The sequence below is a fragment of the Ptychodera flava genome, chromosome 17 (assembly GCF_041260155.1).
Source record: "Ptychodera flava strain L36383 chromosome 17, AS_Pfla_20210202, whole genome shotgun sequence".
In the NCBI taxonomy this organism is placed as follows: Eukaryota; Metazoa; Hemichordata; class Enteropneusta; family Ptychoderidae; genus Ptychodera; species Ptychodera flava.
The window spans coordinates 32,566,325-32,592,248 of NC_091944.1; the positions used below are offsets into that span (position 1 = coordinate 32,566,325).

The 25,924-nt window shown below is 37.4% G+C and overlaps 1 protein-coding gene across 1 annotated transcript; it reads left to right on the top strand.

Moving 5' to 3' along the window:
• The first annotated feature begins 1,732 nt into the window (after nt 1–1,732).
• Nucleotides 1,733–21,244, top strand: LOC139116388 (leukotriene-B4 omega-hydroxylase 3-like). Its single transcript, XM_070679025.1, has 6 exons — nt 1,733–1,811; nt 17,370–17,542; nt 18,617–18,738; nt 19,355–19,613; nt 20,061–20,255; nt 20,920–21,244. The coding sequence occupies exons 1-5, from the start codon at nt 1,733–1,735 to the stop codon at nt 20,202–20,204; spliced, it is 777 nt and encodes a 258-aa protein (XP_070535126.1). The 3' UTR covers nt 20,205–20,255; nt 20,920–21,244.
• Nucleotides 21,245–25,924: the final 4,680 nt, after the last annotated feature.

Below are 25,924 nucleotides of genomic sequence, written 5' to 3' on the forward strand. Positions count from 1 at the left end.
ACCTGTTTTACAAGTAACTTCTCCTCTCCTCGTTTTTCCCCAATCCCGATCCCCAGGCCAATTAACCGATATCTGCCCTGCCCGATAAAAAAATTAAAAACACGATTGGAACTAATTTGGGATAATTGGATTTTCATGTTTTTCAAAATTTCTCAAAAGTGTCAGGTGCCAGATAGTTGAATGTTGCAATAATAAATATTACTCATAAAAACAAGTGTGTAATGTAAAAAGGAAAACAGATCAGATTGCATTTGTAGATTAAATTGGCATTACTTCACCATCCTATCCCAAATTAGTTCCAATCGTTTTTAAAATCTGCTGCCTGCCAGCTAAAAATATGACCCCTGCCATAACAAAATTAAAATTTCCCCTGCCCCCAAAAAACTGCTCCCGGAATAGCTTTTTCGATGAATAGATCCGTTGGCTGCACCTGTCTTTTACCTTCTGAGCTGCTAACGAGTTATTTGGTCAAGGCGAAAAGTCCCCGCGCTGGTGATCGGCAGAACAAATTAATGAAGGGGATTATAGGGAGGGCAATTCACAGATATGGACTATTTTCTTCGAAACACTAAACAGAGATAGCGAGGGTAAATAGCCACACACTCGACACAGGTAAGGCTTGTATAATACCATATCATATTCATAATTTCTAGACGAATAATGGAAAAAGAATGTCGTAGTCAATTGTGTCGAAGGCTGCTTAGAGATCTAGAAGCACAAGAAGAACACGCTTGCCTGTGTCGAGTGAAATGCATATATCATCACGGACTACGAGCAGAGCTGTTTCCGTACAATAGAATTTCCCTTAGGCTGATTGTAGTTATTCAAGTGGTGCATGCTCAGATAGGTATCAACTCAGTTTTCGAGAAACTACTTTCTCCAGGATTTTAGAGAAAAAGGGCAGGTTGGAGACTGGTCAATAATTTTTTAATTAATTGCAATAATATGAGGGTTTCTTTAGTATGGGAGTGACCATTGCTGTAATGGTTACATTTTATGATGGGACCGTGAAAACTTATCAATAGAGAATATGATACTTGTCCTTTTGGAAGCAGTGGATCCTGACCTAAACTTGCGTTATTGGTAATGTTTATGACCCCTAAATGAATGCGTCTTATTGAAAAAATGTAAAGTTCTGCAATAAAAGTGGGCCGCAGTGGCCGTTCATTACAGAAGGAAGCAGATTTATCTGGAATCTGCCGGCCAAACGAAAGAACTAAAAAAAATAAAATCATCGTACTCAAGAAAAAGCAAAACAGGAGAGAAACAGAGGGAAAAATTTAATCATCTGGAAACTATACAGAACACTGGCAGTAACAAAGCAGAGCTAGAGTTACATCTTAATGATGATGATGATGATGATGATGATGATGATGATGATGATGATGATGATGATTACGACGACGGTGATGGTGATACCGTGATCACTAATTCGACTGCAGCACAAGTATAATGAATAACTTTTTGAATCCTCTCAGACGCAATACACTGTATAACTAGTATACTAAATATACCGCAATGGAAATTCAGATTGAAAGATTGGTCGTTCGAGGGCGCCCTCCACGCTCCCACCTTTGGGGGGCCGTAGAGAGCGCCCTCGATCGAAGGATCTTTTAGTCTTATGTAAACTGTGAGGAAGAACTGCCTGATGTTATGAGGCGAAAACATGGCTTGTCCACATACTGACCAATTTGTTCAAAATGTGATGAACTATTCCTTGGGCGATATCACCATGGCAAAAGAAGAGACACCACCGCAATGGCATTATGGCATTGGTTGGTCATTGATCTTCTTTGATTGTCAGAAAATTGGTATGTAGGCCTATGGGTGACTGGCCAGGTGTGTTACACCACAGTTGTCGGCTGTATAAATTTAGATCCTGTTGACGCTTACCTGCTGAACAACGAAAGGTGGCGATGAAGAATCAGTTGACAATTTTCAGTACGCTGTACGGAACTAGACCAATCGAATAAGATAACACGTTGAGACTCAGTTCTTCTACTGTTCTTTACAGTTGTAACCTCCATACTATAGTCCCATGCCATCAATGTACATTATCTCTGTTTTTACTAATATTAAATGTTTGACTAGACAATAATAATTAATACAGGATACCTAAAATAATGCAATTGCAACTCGACTAGAACGCATGTTCTTCAGCTAAATAGTAGTCTAAGACATGTTGCAAATCAAATGACTGACCTTGCTTGGGGAAAATGAATGAAGTCAGTAAACAGCTGGGTGTATCTCAGTTCACTTTTCAAAGAAATGGGAAGTGAATTAAGTTAGGTAGTGGGACCGCGGGGAATCACCTTGAAAGTCGGACACCACCTTTTGGCTTACTAATCATAAATTGTTAATATCCCTGATGGTCATGCCATCTGCGCCATGCTGACTGCGAAATAAATTCAAAAAGTTTTCTTTATGCGTCAGTGTCTTTTAAAGCTTCTGCAGCTTGTGATCAGACTCTCTGAGTGGTGATTTCTAAGAAGTTTGATTGGATCACCTGATCGACCTCCCCCCTGTCGCCTCTCAATAAGCGCACGGTGTGATTATGTGGTCATGAAAATGGCGAAAGGTGAAGCAAAGACCGATCAAATGCCTTGATCAAAGACACTATTGCACTCATGCCAAGGTCCCTTACAGTGAAGCGGCAGGCGAGGGTCACGGTACTCTTGGTCCGTTTGTGTAGATGACAACTGAGGTATGATCTTTTATTGTAACTTTATGTATTAAATATTTAAAAAGGTTACAAATGATACAAAGCGTGTACCCAACATAACATATTTTGAACACATTTTGTATTGGATATAAGGGAAGACACTGGGCAAAGCTGGTGAATGAAGTTCTGACGTGTGTTTAAAATGATTTTGTGCCGTTTGATTATAGTACTGTTGATATGTAACTGTCATTCAAATAATAGATGCTTAAACTTATCTTGTCATCGGCAATATTAATACTAACTGACAACATAAAACAAAGTCCAAAATACTTTTCATTATATCCCATTGTTTACAATGCCAGAGATAAGTTTTATGCTTTCTTAAAACAGATATAATCAAGATCACGCCACAAAATACAATTGTCCCAGCAGCAGAGGACCTCGTTTATTTACTCCTTTCTATTCCAAGACTACTTGGCATTATCATTTGAAATTTTGAAAGGGTTTCTCACGAGATCCAGGATATTTGTTTCAAAAATTAAAAATCTCCCCTCGCAGCGGTATTTTGGTTTTTCGAAATAGAGCTCTTCTATAAGAGGTTGCTGTAGTCTATGTATCTGGACCCGACCTCCAGAGTTAAAGGGACAAAGTCGGCCATTTTTATGAATTCTGTTTGATACGAGATACTACTTATATTGTTTGACATGTTGAAAGTTACTGAATGAATGGGTGACCATGCATATATCCGACCCCGGATTTAGACACGATCAATGAAACCATCGCGAAAATGAATTAATGGTCATGACCGTTTCGCGATGGTTTTGTTTCCAGGTTTTCGTTTCCAGAAATCTCACTGAATGTATTCAACTTTTCAAAAATGGTTTTACAGGAGGCAATGTCATTGAGGAATCATATCAGATCATCAGCATATGATGATGATTTAATGAACCAAAACCTGTTACTTCTATCCCATTAATACTTTGGTCTGACCGTAGAGAGCACTAAAATAAACAGCATGGGAGAGATAGGGTCACCCTGTCTCACTCCATGACCCAGTGTAAAGTAACCTGTACTGAAACGTGTTCATCACACAACTTGAGATGTCAGTGTGTAAGACTTTTATCCACTGTTGGAAAGATGGGCCAACATTAAATGCAGAAAATGTTTTAAAGAGAAATTGCCATTCAACTGAGTCAAAAGCTTTCTCAAAATCAATGGCTAAATAATACCAGGTAGATTAAAATCTTTTGTATAATCAAGGATGTTTTCAGCAAGTCTGACAACATCACCAATGAAGCGAAGTTTGACGAAAGCTGTCTGATATTTGTGAATAATATGAGGGAGGACCCTTTCTAGTCTTTTGGCCAGGCATTTTGAGCCGATTTTGTGGTCTGAATTTAAAAGGAATATAGGCCTCCAGTTTTAGTCAACTTTCTGTCTCTGCCCCTTTTCAAGCATGCTAGCAAACCCCTTGACGTTGTCAGGTTGAAAGATGGCCTTTCTCAAAAGCTGTGCTGAGGGAATTTAAAACATTCGTGGAAATTAAAGGCCTTAAGGTTTTGTAAGAGTCAACTGGGATTCCATCGTTCCCTGGGGTTTTGTTGTTAGGGAAAGACTTGACTGCTACCAGCGCTTCTTCGGTGGATATGGCGCCCTCACAGCGATTTCTCATGTCATCAGAGTCAGACTGTTTTGGAATGTTACGATTGTCCACGAAATGGGCTTGTTTGGCATTATAGTTTGGCTCGTTTACAACAATTGGGATGAATTCAAGTTTTGATAGAATGATTTGATCTCAGTCAAGACATTGGGATTACTATAGTATGACCCATCAGAACGATGGAGGGCATTAATTTGAGATTTCTTAACATTTGATTTCTTTAATTGTAAGAAATAGTTTGTGTTTTTCTCTCTGTATTCATGCCAGTTGCTCTATATCTAATGATTGATATCGTACTCATGTTGTAAAGCATCTTTTGTGCATTCAAAATGGCGAATATCTGCAGCTGTTGACTTTTTGATAAGTTTTCATCTAATTTTCTATTCAGGGTTTTTTAGCTCACATTTGGTTATACCAATGTGAGTTTATCGTATAGGCTGAAGTCGATGGCGTCTGTATGTATGTGTGTATGTATGTATGTATGTATGTATGTATGTATGTATGTATGTATGTATGTATGTATGTATGTATGTATGTATGTACGTACAGTATGTCCGTCAACATCAAAAACACACAAACCGCTGCACGTTTCAGCTTGGTATTTGGTGTGTTGATGCATCCTGGGCTATAGATGGGATTTTGTTCAAATGAAGTCTGCATTGCCAAAATTATGCAAATGAGCTTACAAAATGTGAAAATGGTTAAGAATTAATAACTCAAGAACCGCTTTTTTGATTGCTTTGAAAATTTGTGTGCAAGTACCTTAGGTGAACCTTATACAGTTTTATGAATATTGTGAAGATATCCTTAATTTTGTATTTTTGCTGAATTTTTTGGTGATTTTTCTCATTTTCAGTAAAAATTATTCTTCTCTGAAACCGCCAGCCCAATCGCTCTCAAATTTTGGTTGTCTCTTTGCAAGGGTGTTACTCTTCTAATTTGTTGAAATTATGACAAAATTGGGAAAATTACTATTTTTGAGCAATTTTGTCATTTTTGGTCAAAAAATCTTAAACAGTATTTCCTTTTTAAAACCCCTGGACAGACAGCTTTCATATTTGGTACACAGACGTACAGAGATGACAATAGTTAGATATGTTGAAATTGTCCTGAAATATACAAATTTGTATTTTTAAGACAATATTGTCATTTTTGGTCAAGAAAACTTTATATATTTATATTTTTATATTTCTCGAATGGACCAATTCAAACCGAATGTGAGCTTATAGTGTCCTTGACGGTATTTTTCCAAATTGGAAACGGGTTTCCTGTACTCAATGCGTTTCTTTTTTGCAAAACGAGATTGTAATTTCTTAAAGGGACATAAGGGACCGTCTCAGATTGTCGCAGAAGTTCAAAAAGCGAAATTTATTCGTTTAGGGGGGGGAGGGGGTTTGACCTCCATTCAATTAGTGAACTTCACTTTCGCACTTTTATTTTGTGATCACAAGTTTTCGTGTGTTTATTTAAATTAAGAAAAACTGCACACTCGTGCCAACAAATTTGTAACTGTTTCCATCTCGTTTGTGCCCCAAACACAATTTACCGATAGGAACATTGTATCCTAAACATTTCATTCATCAAATTATACAAAGACAAAAAGTATCATTTTTTAAAATGTGCTATTTATAAGCGTCTGCTCTAACTACTAGATGTCTTTATTCTCACTTGTTATGCACCTGGTCATAGTCGTTTTAATAAGATTGAACATGCCTGGGCCCCCTTGTCAAATTTTTTCGCTTATTTACCGCCCCTACCAAGTACAAATTGCGTGTTCACAAAGACAAACAACAGCACAAGAGATGCAAAAAGGGAAAGTAAAATAAAATGAAACTTTTATGCGGTAAAATGCCCTGTTAGTACTCAAATCTGATCGTTTACTTTAATTGTAATGTGGCAAGGGGAATACGTCTTTAGTAGCTATAGCAAAATGCAACATTGTACTCTCAGGCAGACATGAACATTTCGCACTTTTGAAGTTTCGTTTAGGGGGAGGGGGGAGGGGGTTTTGATCTAAACGAAGAAATTTCGTTTCTTGAACTTCTGCGACAATCTGAGACGGTCCCTAAGCTTTAACTTGTTGCAAGTTTTTTCAGTATTCTTCTTCTGTATATCAACTGCCGTGTCTGACCCTAATCCGTTTGTCATGCTGAAATTTCGAGTATTCTTTTTGTCAACACAGCTTGTATGTGTGTAGTGATCATTGTTTATTGTTTACAAATGAATTCTAGTCCGGACTTGAATACAATTTTCAACAATAATTATGTAGATTATACTCATATATGTTGTGTTGATATGCTAAATACTTGGCATTAAATTACAGTTTAGGGATTCAATGCAGAAAGTGTAGGGAAACCACAAAACAAAAGTTCTGAAAAAATAGTCAAAAGATACAACTTATGGAGCTTTAAAACTGAATTTTAACCAGTCCCATAGCCCACTAGTATCTGTGAAGTGTGTTGCCTCTTGTACCCATATGGGAAAATTCTCCTCTATTTGTGAACCGTAGTCAGAGTCTTTTGAGATGCTGGTATTCAGTTTCCAGTATGAACAACCCCTTGAAGTTTCCTCAAACTTCAATTTCAGAGTGATGGCTGAATGATCAGATAGTACACATGGGATGATATCAGTTCATTCTACTAAGTTTTGTAACTGGATCACTAATGAGAATGTAGTCCTACCTGCATTTAATGATAGTTGGGTGAATACGTTTCCAGGTATACATAAGAGCTTCTGGATTTCGAAGGCACCAGATATCCACCAGGTCAAGAGCATCTATACAATTTTTTACTTGAAATTTTGGGACAGTTTCCAGATGTGTGGGTTTCCAACCATACGGTCTATGTCATGATTTAGTGCCAGATTTTGGTCGCCACCCCATATGATACAGATGTTTGATCTGACATGCATTCTTGATCTCAGAAAAAAACTTTTTCAGAAAAGCAGAGTGAGGCTTCTCTTCTGTTGGAGCATACGAGTTAACTAGCAAAAAAGTTTTACCATGAAGAGTAATATTAAGCAAAAGGTAACGGCCTTCTGGGTGTGAAATTTCATCATGAATCGTGCAGTGATTGCACGGTTAATGGTCATGACACCCGTGCTATTTGCAGAGCTATGTGCATAAAAGTTTTTACAACGGAATTGAGTGTTCCAGTATTTGACAATGTTTTGGGTGCTGTGAGTTTCCTGTAACATTGTGATTGTTGCCCCCTGCTGTCTAGTCCAACGAATAACCTTTTTGCGCTTTTTAAGTTGGCCCATACCTCTAACATTCAAAGATAACAAACTGATTTTAGAAGAAACCATTGAAAACACTTATTGAGTAGTTGCTAAAACTTCTGACAGTATTATGGACTCGGTTTTGTGGAAAGCAGAAAGCAGAACAGAAACATGGAAAAACCATCCACCCTCCCTGGAGACCAAAACAAGGGTCTCAACGAAGTTGACATTGGCAACTCCAATACGCAATATGATACGTAGAATGACATGTTTACCCCACCGGACTAATGTGAAAAATCAAACATGTTAATATATTTTGAAAACATGGCACAGCCAGAGCAAGCAAATCTCCCCCCCCCCGCCTCCACCCAACCCCCGACTAGAAATATGAGAGGGGACGAAACACAAAAAACGTTCCCTCAGTAAAACCTATAAAAACTGCTGCTGCTGAGATGGGTCCCTTCTTAGATGACAAAAATTCATGAAACCCCCCCCCCCCACAAAAAAATAAATAAATAAAAATGTTTGGGTAAAGCTGCACACACAAATACCTCTGGAAGGGGTGTGATAGACTAAAAAAATATTCTTAAGATTTTTTCCAAATTACTCCACTGACAAACTCACAATGTGATAACATTCAAATCTCCCTTTCTGACTTTCTTAAATTTTGAAATCCCCCTCAAAGGGATTGGACAGAAATTACAGGTCGCATTTTTTGCGCAAGCATTTATAGGGTCATGAAAGTTCATGCATGCTTTTGGGGAAGGTCACCATTTTTTGCACAACTATTAAAAGGCAAAATGTGGCTGGCATAGTGCTCTGTCCTAAAATATCAAATCATAATACATGGGAGTGTATTGGGCAAACTATTATATATTTTCCCATAAAAAAATCTATATCTGTACACTTACACATGTTTGATGATTCATGTAAATGTGCTTTGCTTGCAGTGGCAGGTAAAAAGTGCGTGTCTGTACAAAAATTTGATATTTAGATTTAATTCATAATGTTGGTTCACTATATATTGTGGCCTATGAGAAAACTATGAATATTGTTTTTACAATGCTAAACTAACTAAATCTGTGCTTTTATAGGTGTTTGACGATTAATACAAATATAATTGCTTCAAATAGGGTGTTTGAAAATTCAGATGTGGACAACAATTATGATATTGAAATTTCATCGAAAAGTATTATTTCACTTTTCATTGTAGACTACAGGTAACTGTTAAATATTTTACCTCACAAAACTTGCTATATCTCTAATATGTAAGTAATAGGAATTGTTCATTGCCCTCAGTAAGCTCGATTTACAAGAAGATAAGCCCCAGAGTTGCTGCAGGCAAGATGTTCATGTAATAGATAATTATACTTTATTCAGATTTACAGTCAAATGACGTCAGAGAATGGAATCATGCAGCGAATCATTTTTATTTCCCAGAATATTTTTGAACACGGAAACTACTTTTGACGGGACGAATACTTATGAATATCAAGTGATCCCCACCCCCACTCTCTACTGTTTGAATGATACATGACTCCTCCCCACCCCTTTGCAGTTTTCAAATCCTAGGTGAAACCCCGGACTTTGCCGGCCCACCCCCGGCCGTAATAACTGAACGCTAACCTTTATTCGCTATGTAACAAAGGTGAGGTGCCTCTCCTTTCTTTATAGACGCGCACCTAGGAAGAAACTGTTATCGTGCTATATATATTTTTGGAGGGTCTATGACAAATGTTATAGTTCTCCCGATCAAGACAGGCAATAGGAAGCAAAGTTTCCCCTCTCGTGACGACTAGTGTGACATTGGGAACTGGGAGAGAGATCGTGCAAGATTTGACGAGCGAAAGAAAATGACAGCCCAAACTGTTGTCTCTGAGCTCACCAGAAAGCGGGCTTGTTCCTGCGTGCAGACTTTGTACTTGTAGCCATAATTGTTGCATTCACGGTCACCGCTTTAGTAAAGATGGTCCGCTTACTACGTCAAATGAAGGAACACGAACGAGTATTCAAGATTTCGATGCCCCCCAGGCGCATTGGTTCTTTGGACACGTGATTTCGGTAAGTCTGTTAACTTGAACTCTGTATACTGCATAATCCTCAGCAACAGGTCCTAGACGCTGAAGTATCTCTAAATACTCCATGACGATTTTATCGAAACATCAAACTATCCATCTCTATCTATCTATCTATCTATCTACCTATCTCTATCTATCTATCTATCTATCTATCTATCTATCTATCTATCTATCTATCTATCTATCTATCTATCTATCTATCTATCTATCTATGTCTGTCTGTCTGTTTGTCTATCAGCTCAGCCAGACCAACAGTCACTTGACATTCAAAGTAGGCTACCGTGGATATGTAGGTCATGTCTATCAGGCACAGATGTCTTGTTTAACCCAGTCAGCTCGGCAACGCAAAAATCTATGTCGGCCGTTCCATTAGGCTGCATTCACAAATGCTGGTGGGGGCTGGAAGAAGAATTCAGGGGGGTTTGAAAATTATTGAGTTAGCGGAGGTAGGACTTGAAGGTTTCACTCTGCCTGTAAGGGGGGACTCGATAAATTTAGGTTCCCTATATTTTTTACATTTTCAGATTCCATAATGAAAAACGAGTAGCATTTTCATGTCGTCCAATAGTTCTAAAGTAAGTAATAAGTTCAATTTTAGCAAATTCTGTCAACCATTTTATTGCATTCAGGGGTATGAATGCCATCGAATTTTCATAAGAAAAACAACAAGAATACCATGTAACGGGACAGAAGCTGCGACAGTTGATGTTTTCAATATTTCTATGCAATGTTACGTATCACAAAAAGTGTCTTGCTATTTCTCTACAGCATGCTGAAAACACCCAATATTCAGCTTGTCACAAAGCCCATATATAAACACTATTGTTGATTATTGAATTAAGGTCCAGACTAAAAGTCATTTGTCAATGATACAAATGCACAGTACACATGGACAGGCTGTTATAGCAAGCTGAATACTCGACAGTTAAATATGTTTTAGGGAGCAGAACAAGAATCCAGTCGATAAACTGAACATAATATTGTTAAAATGATCAAAGTTAATACAGCTATTGCCTACAGGCAGTGTCACTGTCACTGCATTGCATACCTGCAGTGACAGAGAATGACAACTTTCCCACACAGACTAAGACGTGGTGCGTATGGCCTATTTTGGGGCAAATCGGCTATACCCACCACGTCTGTTCAAATTTATGAGTTTACTTTTCTTGTTTATATTATATGAGTGCGTCATAAAGGGTAGTGTCGAACATGCATCTGCACGCAAAACTAAATGCGCGTACATTCCTAATAAAACGCTGGATATATGGTAGTTGAGGGGGACTTGAAAAAATTTGATCATTCGAAAGGAGAAATTGAAATTTGTTGAGGGTATTGAGGGGGGATCTGAAGAAAAATAAGATTTCGCGATTCCTCCAGCGCCCCTCCCCAGTATTTGTAAACACAGCCCTACTTCTGTATTTGTGTTTTGTCGAGAAACGATTTGCTAAGAATCAACTTTCGAGATAAAGATGTGTTAATTAAATAACTCTTCATCTTAATGTGTGCTAGTAATATAATATATATATATATATATATATATATATATATATATATATATATTATATATATATATTATATTGAACTAATTTGGGATAATTTGATGGTGAAGTAATGTCCATTTAATCTGCAAATGTAAGCTCATCTGCTTTTTTTTAAGTTACACACTTGTTTTGTGAGTAATTTGTTATATCGCAATCATTAGCTATAGGGCACGTAACATTTTTGAGAAATTTGAAAAAATATGAAAATCCAATTATCCTAAATTAGTGCCAATCGTGTTTGTATCTATTTGTACGTACGTTCTCCACGTACACGGGGCCGGCGTCGCGTAATTTTAAACGTGTTAATTTATTCTCATCTTTAGGTGGCAAAACATTATATAACTGTGAATGCATGTTCGTTATATATGACAGTGATATAATCAAATATGTTCATGTATTTTCAATATTTTTATCTGAAATTTCTTCGTCGATATGCGACCACCCTTTCTATTACATTAAAAGCGCTATCAACTACCGTGGTGCCTGTGTACCGGGTAACCATGAGCTGGAATTAGCACACCTAACAGCCATGAGTTCATCCCTGTGTGATGCTGAAACTGACTACAGGGACTCGAGCCGAACCTTTTTTGCGCGAGCCACACGAAGGGTTGACGTATTAGGTCAAAAGCTGGGTCAAGGGACCCCAAAGCTAGTATAGAAACGAGGATGATTAAAAGCTTATCCGTAAAGTTTGGCCCATCGTTTACTGCACAAGCTTGGAACAAGATTTGGAAGTTTAAGCTTTTATAAAGGTTAGCTGTCCTAAGGTTCAACAAATGTAATAGTAATAACTTATTGACGTTATTCCCTCAAAGGTGAACATAGTCAAGAACTAATACTACAAAAATAAGAAAAGGATACTTATCAAAAAATATATATATATATTATATATATATATATATATATATATATATATTATATATATATATATATATATATATATACATAAGATATAACTTTATGCAGAATAGGGAATGTGGGGTAATCTTAAAAAATATATGTTTCTTGGATAAATGTTGTGAGGTATATCATGCTATCTGTATTGCTCATTATGTAGCAAAATTTGGCTTGCAAATCCCAGTTGTTGAAGTTTTCATTGTTGACTGCTATCGAGTCTAACAATTTTTGACGTGATTGTGTATGACATGGACAACACACGATATAATGAAATTCGTCCTCAACTGAGTTGGTATCACACCTATTACAAATTCTGTCCTCAGCTTTTAGTTTTGGTCTCATGTGTCTACCTTTCTCAATCATCAGATTATGGTCACTTATGCTCAGCTTGGTAATGTATTTTCTGTCATTTTTATCCTTGATACAGCTTAAATACTTTTCCATTTAAAATCCGTTTTAAACTTTCTATAAATGCGTAATTTGTTATTCTCTCCTGATGATGTCTTTTCTGCATTAACTTCATTTTTCCATTTTAAAATGTAGTCATTACTTATCTTATCTGTTAACTTTTTCACACTATGTTTATCATTTTGCCAAAAATTACCAACACTCTCCAATCCTGTAATTTCTTGCATTGCATTTGCCCAGGCCATGTTATTGTTAGTACAAAATACCATCACCTCATGGATCAAAGTGTATGTTCTATACCAATATTTAACCATCATTTTCTTGATAAAAGTTAAAAGAGGATGCCTGCCCATCTCACCTCTCACTGCTAAATTTGTTGCTGACTGATTAACTTGGAGAAGTATTTTACACAACTTAAGATTCAATTTTTCAATTGGTGTCCTATCTGAATATTCTCAGTTCCCCAAATTTCACATCCGTAAGTTAGTATAGGCCTAATAACATGGTCAAAAATATGAATCCATGCATGAATATTTATGTTAGCTGATGAACTGACAACTTTTCTAATATAAAAGAACGCTTTCAGTGCCTTCTTGTATAGAGTCTCCTTTGCAATGTCAAACTTCCCATTACATTTGAAGTCTATGCCTAAGTATTTGTAGCTTTGAACAATTTCTAATTTCATACTATTATGATAAAAGTTATATTTATGACGAAGGACCCTAGCATTCTTGTTGAAAACAATGACTTTGGTTTTGTTAGTGTTGACTTCTAAATTCCAGTCATTACAATATGAATGAAGTTTATCAAAGCAACGTTGTAATCCAGCCTCTGATTCTGAAATTAATACAGCATATAATAGGAAATTGATCAGAGACTGTCCTAAATTAACTGGTTTACACCTATCATCAAAGTAACCTGATAAATCGTTGTGCAAGGATAAGCTTCGGCGAATCTTGCAAGGGCGTACCAGTCTTAAATTTAGGTCGGCACGCTCATCATTGTACTGAGCTTCGGCGCCAAGCTTTATATAACTTTGACTAAGCTTTGATCGAGGTAATGCACAATCGCGTGTGTATCAGGGCCCTAAAGGTTTTATCATATACCTTTTGAATGATAAAAATGAAGTTAAAGTAATATATAGCATTGTTTTGGAGATAAAAACATGTGCCGGCACCTGGTAAATTTCATCAAACATCACAAAACATGTTTTGAAGGCCGAATATACCGATTTTACTTATTTTTGACCTTGACCTAAAATTTGGAGGGCAAAGTACAGCTGTTCGTAACTGCTCTCCCACTGGCATATACAGAAAATATGCCCTCCCACTGAATTTTGATGCCCACTGCCCTCCAGTATCTATGGTCTGCCCGCTCCCCACTCCCCAAAACAATTCAAGCTCCACACGGCCCTTTCCCCACTACTACTGAAATTCCCCATTGCCCACTACATACACGATTGTGCATTACCTTGGTCAAAGCTTAGTCAAGGTTATATGAAGCTTGGCGCTGAAGCTCAGTACAATGGTGAGCGTACCGACTTAATTTAAGACTGGTACGCCCAAGATTCGCTGAAGCTTATCCTTGATACATTTGTTGAACCTTAGGACAAACTAACCTTTATAAAGCTTAAGGAACTGGACATAAATTACAGGGGGGATGGGCCGGTGTTTTTCGAAACACCGCTGCGTCAAAAATAGTGACCCTTCAAAAGTTCATGCACAAAAATTAGTGACCCTCCCCCTTATCCGTGCATGAAAATAAGTGACCCTCCCCTGTTTCTCAATACCCCCCAACAAACCCGCAATGTGTTCACGACCCCCTTCTGACTTGCTATACTTTTTAAGTCGCCCTCCCGAAAGGAACGCGTTGTCCAAAAAATATCAAATCATATGTGTGTGATAATTCATGTAAATGTACTTTGCTCAAAGTGGCTGGTAAAAAGTGCATGCCTGTACAAAAAATGTAATTGTTAGATTTCATCGATAATGTTGATTCACTATACATGGTAGGCGACTATAAGAAAACTACGAACGTGTATCTAGTATAAAACTAGCAAGATCTGTTCATCTATAGATGTTTAATAACTGATATAGATATACTTGATTAGCATGGGTTGTTTACAAGTGCACATGTGAACAAGATATTTGATTTTGGAATTTCGCTCAAAATGTTGATCCACTATATGTGGGAGTCTATGACAAAACTGTAAAAAATTGTTTTCAGAATTAAAAATATGCACTATTTGTGCATATATGGACCCTGAATAATTGACATAATTGTGCTTGATTAGAAGAGGGTGGTAACACGTGCATCTGTGTACAATAACTTGTTTTTGGAATTTTGCACAAAATGTTGATCCACTATACATGGGAGTCTATGACAAAACTGTAAAAAATTGTTTTCAGAATTAAAAATATGCACTATTTGTGCATATATGGACCCTGAATAATTGACATAATTGTGCTTGATTAGAAGAGGGTGGTAACACATGCATCTGTGTACAATAACTTTGTTTTTGGAATTTCGCATAAAATGTTGAACCATTATACATTGTAGTCTATGACAAAACTATGAATTATTTTTTCAAAATACAAAACTTGGAAAATCTGTGTATTTATGTATGCTTGATTATTGATATTTATGTTCTTGATTAGACTAGAGTGGTTACAAGTCCATGTGTGTGCAACAAATTTGATTTTGGAATTTCACCGAAATGTTGATTCACTATACATGGCAGTCTATGATGTAACCCTATGAATAATTTTTTTCCAATACAAAAATAGGAAAATCTGTGCATTTATGTACACTCAATTATTGGTACTAATGTTCATGATTAGACTAGAGGGGTTTCCAGTCAATGGTTGTGCAAGAAATTTGAATTTGGCATATCACTTAAATGTCGATTCACTATACATGGTAGTCTATGATGAAACTATGAATAATTTTTTTCTAATACAAAACTAGGTAAATCTGTGCATTTATGTACACTTGATTATTGGTATTAATGTTCATGATTAGACTAGAGTGGTTTCAAGTCAATGGTTGTGCAAGAAATTTGATTTTGGAATTTCACAGAAATGTTGATTCACTATACATTGTAGGCTATGAGAAAACTACAAATAACTCATAGGTTATCTGATCCTAAATTGTTATTCAAAAATTGTTCGACCTGAAGCTTCCAGTTGTTATTGATGACACTATGCACTATTCTGAATAGTTTGTATTCTGTCAATGTCCTCAAAAAATAAAAAATGTACATACAGCAACATGAACGTTTGACACCGACCTATACCTATACCCAATGTATTGTCAATGGGAGAATGATATCAAATAAGTGATCTCCCAAATTGTTATTGAAAGAGTCATTAAAGGGGACAGTTATGCACAATAGAGGAGTTGAACAAGTAGAAATCATGACAACTTAAATCATTGTGGCTGCTTGGATCATCAATGCATTGTTTATTATACCTTAAATTTGCGCCCGAAGGGCGCGCAGAAAATGGAAATGGCAGAAAATGAAAGTGCCAGGAGGTATTTTTTTCTTTTTTCAGTATTCCATATTCTTCAATATGTGAACATGCAATTTCAGCTTTGATGCATGAAAAAAGGTGACCTTCCCCCATAGGCTTGCACAAAATTTTATGACCCTTCAAAAATGCTTGCGCGAAAAATGGCGACCCACCCCAAAAAAACACCGGCCCACCCCCCACCCCCCCTGTAATTTATGTCCAGTCCCTAAACATCCAAATCTTGTTCCAAGCTTGTGCAGCAACCTTAGGACGAACACGCCACGCACCACTACGATCTGAGCGACCAGATATTTTCCTAGTCTCGTGCTGGCTTCGTGTATAAATGGACCGTTTGCGGATAGCAATGCGCATAGTAACCAGAATCAAGGTAGTTCAGAAATGCACATGATCGCCCATATATTTGGACGCAGTGTGCCTGTCTACAACTTTTGAAGCTCGCGCACTTTTTTTTTTACAGTAAAACCTTTTAATACAAAAGTAGGTCTTGATTATTCGACGCGTTCCTCCAAATTCGAGCTGGTGATCCTGACCGAAATATTGAGCCTGCGGCTCGGGCATCATCAATATTTCGATCATGACCACCATCCCTTGGGCAGGCCACAAATCGTGATATTGCCCTCACTGTCATGTGTTATCATTTAACTAAAGCCTTTTGTTGTATGAAATGTTTGGTTTGTTACACCATGTAGGATTTCATTGTGTGTCTTGCATGGGTGTACGCCGAGTTACTGGAGTTAGAGTGAGTGTGTTCGCGATCCCACCACTATCATCGCAACAGGTACACAGACGTAGGGCCAATGTAGGATTTATCCCATCAGATATTCGATATGGGATATTCAAAGTAACACTATGAGAGGCACAACAGAAGGGCTTTGTCCGTGACTTTACCAAATCCAACTCAACAAAATAGATTATTTACACAATTCGTGCTCGATCCTTCATTATCAGATCAATATTCTTACGAATCTGAGCTTCAGAGCCGCTCAGGCATTTTGTTGTTAATTTCGGGAACAAAGGACAGCTTTGTTGATGGTTTTCAAAACTGTATTGGCCACAGTAAAATATCTTCGCTTGTCAAGGTCTCTTGTCCGGGCAGCTGGATGCTTCCCGAAAACAGACAACCCACTTAACTAAAACTCCATCATGCACCGGGTAGTTAGTGGAAAGTAATAGACCCCGGCGTGAGAGCGGACGATGCAGTAAAAACAAAACAATGGGATTCAATTGTGATTTACTAATTTTCATCTGACCAAGTAACCTAAGCTAATTGAGATTCAGGTACCACAACTTCTACTTGATGGTAGTTTGAAAGTGTGAATTCTACTTTTCATAAATACGGGAGAGTTTTGTTTCATTTTGTTCTTTCTGCAGAGCCAAACGCCGACTTTATCTACAACACACTACGTCCATGGCTTGGCGACGGCTTGCCGCTAAGTAAGGGAAAGAAGTGGTCAAGAAACAGAAGATTGTTGACCCCTGGATTTCACTTTGATATCCTGAAACCTTACGTCAGTGTTTTCAGTGAGTCCACCAAAATCATGCTTGTAAGTAATTCTGAAAAACGTCCATGATTGTCAGAATCAATATCAAAAAGAGCGGAAACGGTTTGCAAGACGATAATGTTTATGACATCGCCATCGGCAGAATGTGCCTCTAGGAACAGATATTGGAACTCTTAAACTTTGACAATACTCATTAGTCTACCACTTTCGGTATTTGAAGCTCATGATGTAAACGAAGTTTTCACTGGCTTAATTTTGAGAAAGCCGAAAATGTGATTTTCTCCGCATAAAGTTAAGTCAAGGATGGCAGCCATTTTGAATTTCAAGTGTCCCGGATGTATTGGGTGATTTGTTTCTCTTGTACAAAGTATCGGACAGTGATCCCTGATCTTTATTCTTGATTTTGAAAGAGAATGGTCGAATGTTTCTCTGAGAACAGTTCGAGTGAAAGTTTAAGCTAACCTTTCAGTTAATGATGGCAATGATAGAAATTAAGATGAGAATGGTGACAGTGATAAAACTATGGCGCTCCGAAGGACTCGTGTTTCGCGGATGAATTAGTACTTCATGGAACTGGCGCCTTGATAGGATCTAAGCTATCTTATTATTGCAGTGTCGATTAAAATATTTCATTAACCACAGTAGTCACATTTACAAACATTCTAAATTACGCGAATTACAAGTTGAAAAGGACCATAGATGTGTCTTTTGAAAATATTTTTATGATTTTAGTTCTAAAAACAAGTGCATGTTATTATGCTACTCGCTATAGTATGACGACACACGAAAATATTGCCTTTGACAGCACACTTTATGCGTGCACCGTAATGCCATTGACAAATGAAACTGAAATATCAACAATGGCATGAAACTATCACAGACGTACAAAGTTTGTGGGCTATAGTTGGAAACGAGGCATTGCTAGGTAAACAAGGAGAGCATACTGGAACTGAAGTGTATAAAGACATGAAAAGACAGGAAAATAGATTTCAAAAGTTACAGCTTAACTTTTTCGCAATTGCCACAGTTTTACTTAGATGAGCGGTTATTCCCTCTCCTTTGAGCAATCAAAACGTTAAACGCTATAAAAGTATGTTTCATTTTCATTTTCTCTAGGATAAGTGGGCCAGCATCGACCACAGCAAATCAATCGAAGTTCAAAACTCAATTAGCCTGATGACGTTGGACACTTTATTGAAATGCGCCTTCAGTTATAAAAGCAACTGTCAAACAACGGAGTGAGTGATTTAATTCTTACTATGAGTCGTTTCAAACTTTGTGAACTCTGATTTGCGAAACAAAGTTGCAACAGTGCAGTTGAATTCCTGCTTTTGAATATCTTCGTTACCTATGTTCCACTTTCATTTTCGTTATGGTTTTATGAGGAAAAAATGTTCTGTTTAAATCAGAGCCAGAAATGATACAGTCCAGGTCCACCATGAGAAGCTTTGCTTCGGTCGACTTTTAACTAGCGATATCGCGATGATTGTATCCTGAGCAGATGAGAGAGAGAATGTACTCGTGTTTTACTCGGAGTCCTTTCAGGCCATTCTCGCACGCCAAGCCGTTGCCGTAAAGGGGTGTGCGGTTTACAACGACACTTCAGGCAGTAGACTGGGTTCTTCTTCCGTGCCCAGTATGTGGTTAGTTCCTGACAGGTGACAAGTTTGATACAAATATGACTTTGATGTCAGAGTTGAATAGATAGTAATGATTTGTTGAATGATTGGGTTGTAATCGAGCTGAAAAATTTCACCTTGACGGGGACAGTATATGAATGCTTCATATCGTACGTAGATGACTACTAGAATAAATTATGCAGAACCAAGATCCAAGTTGTCTGTTTCCTTCCAGAGAAGATCCATACGTGAAGTCTGTTTATCAGATCACAAGACTGATAGAACTCCGCTTCCTCTTCCCACTCTACTTGAGCGACTGGATCTTCAACATCAGTTACCATGGCTACCAGTCCAAGAAAGCGTGTGACTTCGTTCACAATAAGGCCAGACAAGTGATCGCCGACAGAAGGAGGGCTTTGAGTTTTGGGCAGACGGAAGAGAATGAAAACAAGAGAAGATACTTGGATTTCTTGGATATTTTGCTTTCCACCAAGGTAGGTCAAACTCGATAAGTCATAAGGACTCGCTTGTCATAACAAATCACGGACATACATGTAAATCGAAAACTCGATCTTTGTACTGACACGCACGGAAGCATTACATATCCAGTACAACATATTTGACACACTCTCGATTATGAAGACCCTTGAAAATAATGATTGTTTGCCGTCTTGTCTTGCTCAGAGGTACAAAAACATGGCGATTCTTTCTGTTGCCATGATAATAATGTGTAATGATAATGTGTGTTACAGCAGTGTATGTCACGGTAATGTTCTGGGTGTAATCTTAATTATTAAGCTGATTTTAAATTTGAATATGTGATCTTACAAAGGTTGATCTCTCTCTCTCTCTCTCTCTCTCTCTCTCTCTCTCTCTCTCTCTCTCTCTATCTCTCTCTCCTCTCTCTCTCTCTCTCTCTCTCTCTCTCGGCGCATGACCAGGATGAAGATGGCAATGGTCTGACTGATGCTGAGATTCGGGATGAAGTTGACACATTTATGTTTGCAGGTCATGACACCACAGCCAGTGGGATATCCTGGATTTTGTACAACCTTGCCAGACATCCTGAGTACCAGGAAATGTAGGGAAGAGATCGATGAGTTGATGGAGGGTAAAGAAGAGAAACTCTTTGAATGGTGAGAAGGGGCAATGGAATCTGCTGTGATGTTGAAATAGCTGGGTAGGCAAACAGAGAAAGAGGTGTGAAGCTACATGAAGTTCCACTAAGTTTTAGATTACACGAGCTTCACATCACCTAGTTAGTACTAGTAGTTGCCAAACATATGAAACCTCTGAAGTTTGTATGACCACATGGTGTCGGTGTAAAATCTAACTAACATAACAATCTGGGGCTATAACGGGCTATCTTGATATTGGAGGATGCGCCGTTTGTTCCCCGCGCAAGACGACGTCCTGCTGAACAACAAAGTCACACAAAATCTCATGAACCATGGAAAATTGTGTCATACATCATGTATTTGCAATAATTAGGAACGCAAGGGGAAAAGAGAAGGGAAGGCGATACTTGACTTGGTCGAGAATATATTTTATTCAGTGAAACCGATAAACAAATTAACCTATGAATCCAGGGAATCTGTAGTATTTAACTAGCTCTTCTCATTGTTTAGTATTATCACTCGAACCAATCAGCTGGGATTGAAATCATATTAGGTATTTCAAAGAAATGATTGATTTCTCTTTACTTTAAGGTTTATGGCGCCCTAATAATATCTCATCTATAGAGATTGTCGCTGTTCATGATATTAGCTTTTATTCTATCATTTTTGATACAATTTCCAGGGATGATCTCAGCAAGATACCGTACACCACCATGTGTATCAAAGAGAGCCTCCGTCTCCACCCTCCCGTTCCATTCATCGCCAGACAGTTAACCAAACCAATGGTATTACCTGATGGATGTACAGTACCAGCAGGTGAACCGACATCGTATCTGTATGCCAAAAATGAGGATTCCTTCTATCAAATTATGGTAGTCATTCAAATGTTTCTGATTTGGAATGACCGTCTGACGGTCAATGGTCAATGGAGATACGTACTGAAGTCTGGTGGTGGGAGGGTGAAGTAAGCTTAGTGAATTGTTTTAAGTACCGGTTAAGGTAGAACGCGCCTCGGGGAAAGATATTCGGGCTCTCAGATTTCTACAATTTTTTCTGATCTACCACGTGTGGGGGCTCATTTTAAAGCTTGGGGCAAGCAAAACTCTCACTATCTTAGTTTTTCGAAAATTCAAAATTTAATTTTCCCCATAGAGTTAACACAGGGATGGCGGCCATTTTAAATTTCAAATATCAGTAAATCTTGGGTTATTTGTTCCTCTAGTTCTAAAATTTACACGGTGACACCCGATTTTTATTCTTGATTTTGAAAGAGAATGGTTGAAGGATTTCTTGAGGAAAATTTGAGCAAAAGTTACTGTAAAGTCTTTCACTTTCGAGGCGCATAGTATCTTAAATTGTTACCTAAAAATTAAAACGGCAGCTCAGTTAAGCTTATATTGTTAATAAGATTGTTTCAAAATCCAGTTTCAGTCGCCCAAGACGGATACCAGCGCCACTCGGACAAATAAGCTTTAACACACAAATCTAATAATAAGGCCAGAAAGAAAAAATAAATTGTTCATCGGAATCGATGCTTCTACTTAGCCCTATTTGGAAATTTGTTTTGACTTCGGCAAATTCATATTTCTGCATTGCAAATACTTTAGTACCGCCGCTGGTGGCGCCCTATATTTCGTCGGGTTTCCGCGGGGGGGGGGGGGACCGCGGTTAACTTTGGTATAAAAAAAATTAAAAAATTCGTTCGCCGCTCCTGAACCTTGGTCCGAAAAATCCGATGAACAATTTTTTTTCCTTGGCCTAACATAATTTTTTTTACAATAGCCATGTAGCCGGTGTCAACATCTTTGCTTGCCATCACAATGCTAATATCTGGCCTGATCCAGAAGTTTACGATCCGGAAAGATTCTCCCCTGAAAACATGAAGGACAGATCTCCCCATGCCTTCATACCGTTTTCGGCTGGACCAAGGTGAGAAACTTCGTTTTTTCTTCTTATGATCAAATTTTACAGTGTATAGAATTCTGTCGGAGTCAATGTTTAATAGTGAAACATTACAGCTGTAACACATGAAGACAATGCCAGACTTCCCCTAATTCTATGCATGAGCTTTTTAATCATATCGAAATAGAGAAGCAAAAATTAATTTCAGCAAACTCTGTAACAGTAATGGTAATGTAATGGTGGGTTGATCGCGAAATGCACACTTGGCGAGCCATGCATTGATACGCTCTCGCAAATGCCAAGCGTCTAGTGTCGCTGTCTACAGAACGACAACGTCAATACCCACAATTCAATGCTTTCACGGATAAATAGTTTACAAACTTCATCCTCAGTGTTTGACACCAGGCTAAATTTCTCTCGCAGAACTCTGGATTTCTATGGTAAAGACATATCCGTATCCTGCATTATTAGATATGAATTAATTAATCGTTGGAAATTAGGAATAATTAGAACTATAAATCTCTGGTCGTAACTTTTTGAATTTTAACTTCTATTGACAACATTCATCTTTTACTCTCAGTTCACATTGTCTGTTTTTTGCTGACAATAGTATTTCTTCTTCATCCACAGGAACTGCATCGGCCAGAATTTTGCAATGAACGAGTTAAAAGTGTGTGTGTCCATGATAATCCATAGATTTGAATTCGCTGTAGACGAAAGTAAACCTCCAAGCCGTGCGAGTCAGATTGTACTGAGGTCAAACAAAGGCATTCACCTGTTTATCAAACCAAGGAAACCCAAACACCAATAGAAAATTGTTAAATCTTCTTATAATATAATGTAGATGTTAATGTAATGCAATAATCGTTATGTCACTATGAATACATCATAATCTGCCATCTACCCCGATCAAGTCGTGGAGAAACCTAAAGTCGTTATTTAGGTATTTTTATGACTCGTTGATTTTCGCAAACAAGCCATGAACAGATGTTCCTTACTCACTTGGAGTCTAGGCGTACCATTAGATAATGTTGAGTACTTACTTGGCGATCGAGTTTCTTCTGCCATGGTGTGAACTCATTCCTTGAAAGCTGCTTTCGTGTGATCTTGTTTTCATTTCCGTGTTTGGGTTTTTCTGCACTCCAACCAGGACATTGACGTCAGCTGTGTTCACACGGACATGTCTTCTCACAGTCCCAGACGGTACAGTCGATGATACGTCCGTAAAGGAACCTTTTGGAAATACTTACATTTAAGTGTCACATGGTTTTACCATTGTGTAGTAATAAAATTCACTTTCCAAATTATCTAAATATTCGCAATTTTGCTAGTCGTCAGTAATGCTTGTCCTCCATCGAGCTGGTTTCAATACATAGCAGACGACAATTTTTACCAAAATATAAAGTAGTCCGCCCGATTTGATACTCATTTGCATAATTTACCGTGGAAGTTATTGCTCGGACATGTGACTAATTTGCATGGTTATGTATGGCTTATGACATTGTCTCATCACTCTTTAAGTAAGTTTTGGCTGTTTGACAAGGGGTTTCCTGTAGACATTCGGTAATATTCAGAAACAAAACTAACTAAGGAATCATTGTAATATGCACCTCAGTAGTCGATATAATAGACAGATACATACCAAAGAATAATATGCAGTATATATATAATAATTCCAGTTTCTAAATGAAAGCGTAAATTTTGTGGAATATTTCAAACCTGATGATCTCCGACCGTGCTCTTTGAAGAGTACTCATACAACTGGATACCATCGAAGTTACTATATTATTTGATATATATATATATATATATATATATATATATATATATATATATATATATATATATATATATATATATATATATATATATATATATATATATATATATATATATATATATATTGAAGGGTTCGATATCATATACCATTTTTATTTTAATCTAGTGTACATCTGTGGTACAAAACCTGTGTTTCTAAGATTTTAGTTTATACGAGAAGATTGTATTTGCGATATGTTATGATCGTTATATTGAGCAGAAAATATTTCACTTATTGTTATGTTCATAAGGGACATTATATAACAAAAGGTTTATCTTTAGACGTCCCAAACACTTTAATTTAGTGTCATCGTATATGAAACCAAGGTTATCGCAGCCGGAATTTCAATTTTAAAACAATACAGCTGCAGGAAATTCACAATGGTACAATTAAAATAATTAAATGTGGACAAATTTGTTTACCGATCTTTGCAGTGATACTTGAGCTTGACAAGCTTTTTATCCGATCAAGTTATCGCTACTTTTTAACGAGTTATTGTTCCTTTAAAATGTTTTGTCTTTCAAAGATACGCTCTGGACGTTTGTTTTATAAGATTGGGGTTTAAATCTGTTAGGGATATCAAAGATATTAGACATGTTTCTTTGTTAGGGATATCAAAGATATGAGACATGTTTCTTTGTTATAGCTATATTTGGGTCGGTGGGAGACTTGGGCAACAGTAGTTTAAATAAGTTTGATCTGAATCCTGTATTCGTATGCACGGGTACCTTACCTCTCGGATGGCTAATTCCCAGACTATAGAATTATCAGGACAGCTTTGTAAGCTAATTTTCCTGAAGATGTTACGGGGTATAAATGTACGTCACAGAGAAGAAATAATAAACTGCGGTGTAAAATTATTAATAAACCAATATTCTACCGGGTAAATATAAGTGGTATTATTTATCCGTTCGTGATTATTTTTCAATAAATTATGACTGACATAACCCCACATCTTTATAAATGTCATTGGCAAAGTTGATGTTTGCCAACGCAAGCTCAATCAATTTTGCCAACGTATACTAGATTTTTTGCAGTTCTCGCAAAAGATGCAGAAAACTTTGTGACACAGAAGGGTATATTATGCGGTTTTGAGGCCCTTTTCCACCTCGTCTAGTTTTGACCAAGGAAATGTTAATAAAATGCAGACTTTTGAACCTTGTTTGTGACTCAAGCACACGGAACCTTTAATATGAAATATAGACACTGTCATAACTCTTGTATCCATCATTTCAGCAAAAAATGTAGACTATAGAGTGGGAATTTCTTGAAAATGTTTTGGCTCACCTCTCTGCGAGACTGTTTAAGTCAGTGAAATGAATATATGTCCAAGTCGATATATTTCATGCAAAACGTGAACGCAGGTATTTCTGGTAGTTCCTGGCGAACTAATCACAGTAGAGTCTGCGGACAAGGGCTGAACATAAAGCTAGTTAGTCCAAACCATGGAGAGTCTGGCTTCTACTTCCCATGGTCCCTCAACCATTTCACCTTAATGATTGAGGTAGTATGCGTATCGAAAGTGAAAGACTTGAAATAGTTTTCACTTTCCTAAATGAAACTTTCAGCCATTCTCTTACCAAATCAAGAATATAAATGAGGGGCCACGGTGCAAAGTTTGGCAGTGGAGAAAGAAATTATATAACATTTACTGATATCAAAAACTGATATCCCTGTGTTAACTTTATGCAGGAAAAATACAATATTAGAAAAGTTTTCTTATTCCAAGAGCTTTAAAATGAGCCCCGACTGGTTGAAGACGACTAAATAGTATGGTGAAATCTATCCAAAGCATTCTACCGTAATCACAGACTTATACCAGGCATACTGCAGCACCAATCCATGACATTAGTAAACTAGAGTTAAGGAGAACAATGCATCAGTAGCATGTCAGAATGGCTCCAAGCACTCACAGCATCACGCAGCAGAACAATATGCAATAGAAAATTCTTTATCTAGTAATGTT

Bases quoted from the DNA above. Each gene is read 5' to 3' on its own strand.
- LOC139116388 (XM_070679025.1), top strand. From the start codon at position 1,733: ATGGCAAAAGAAGAGACACCACCGCAATGGCATTATGGCATTGGTTGG. The intron at 1,812-17,369 runs GTATGTAGGCCT...TTCTTTCTGCAG, and splicing joins CTTTGATTGTCAGAAAATTG to AGCCAAACGCCGACTTTATC. The intron at 18,739-19,354 runs GTGAGTGATTTA...GTTTCCTTCCAG, and splicing joins AGCAACTGTCAAACAACGGA to AGAAGATCCATACGTGAAGT.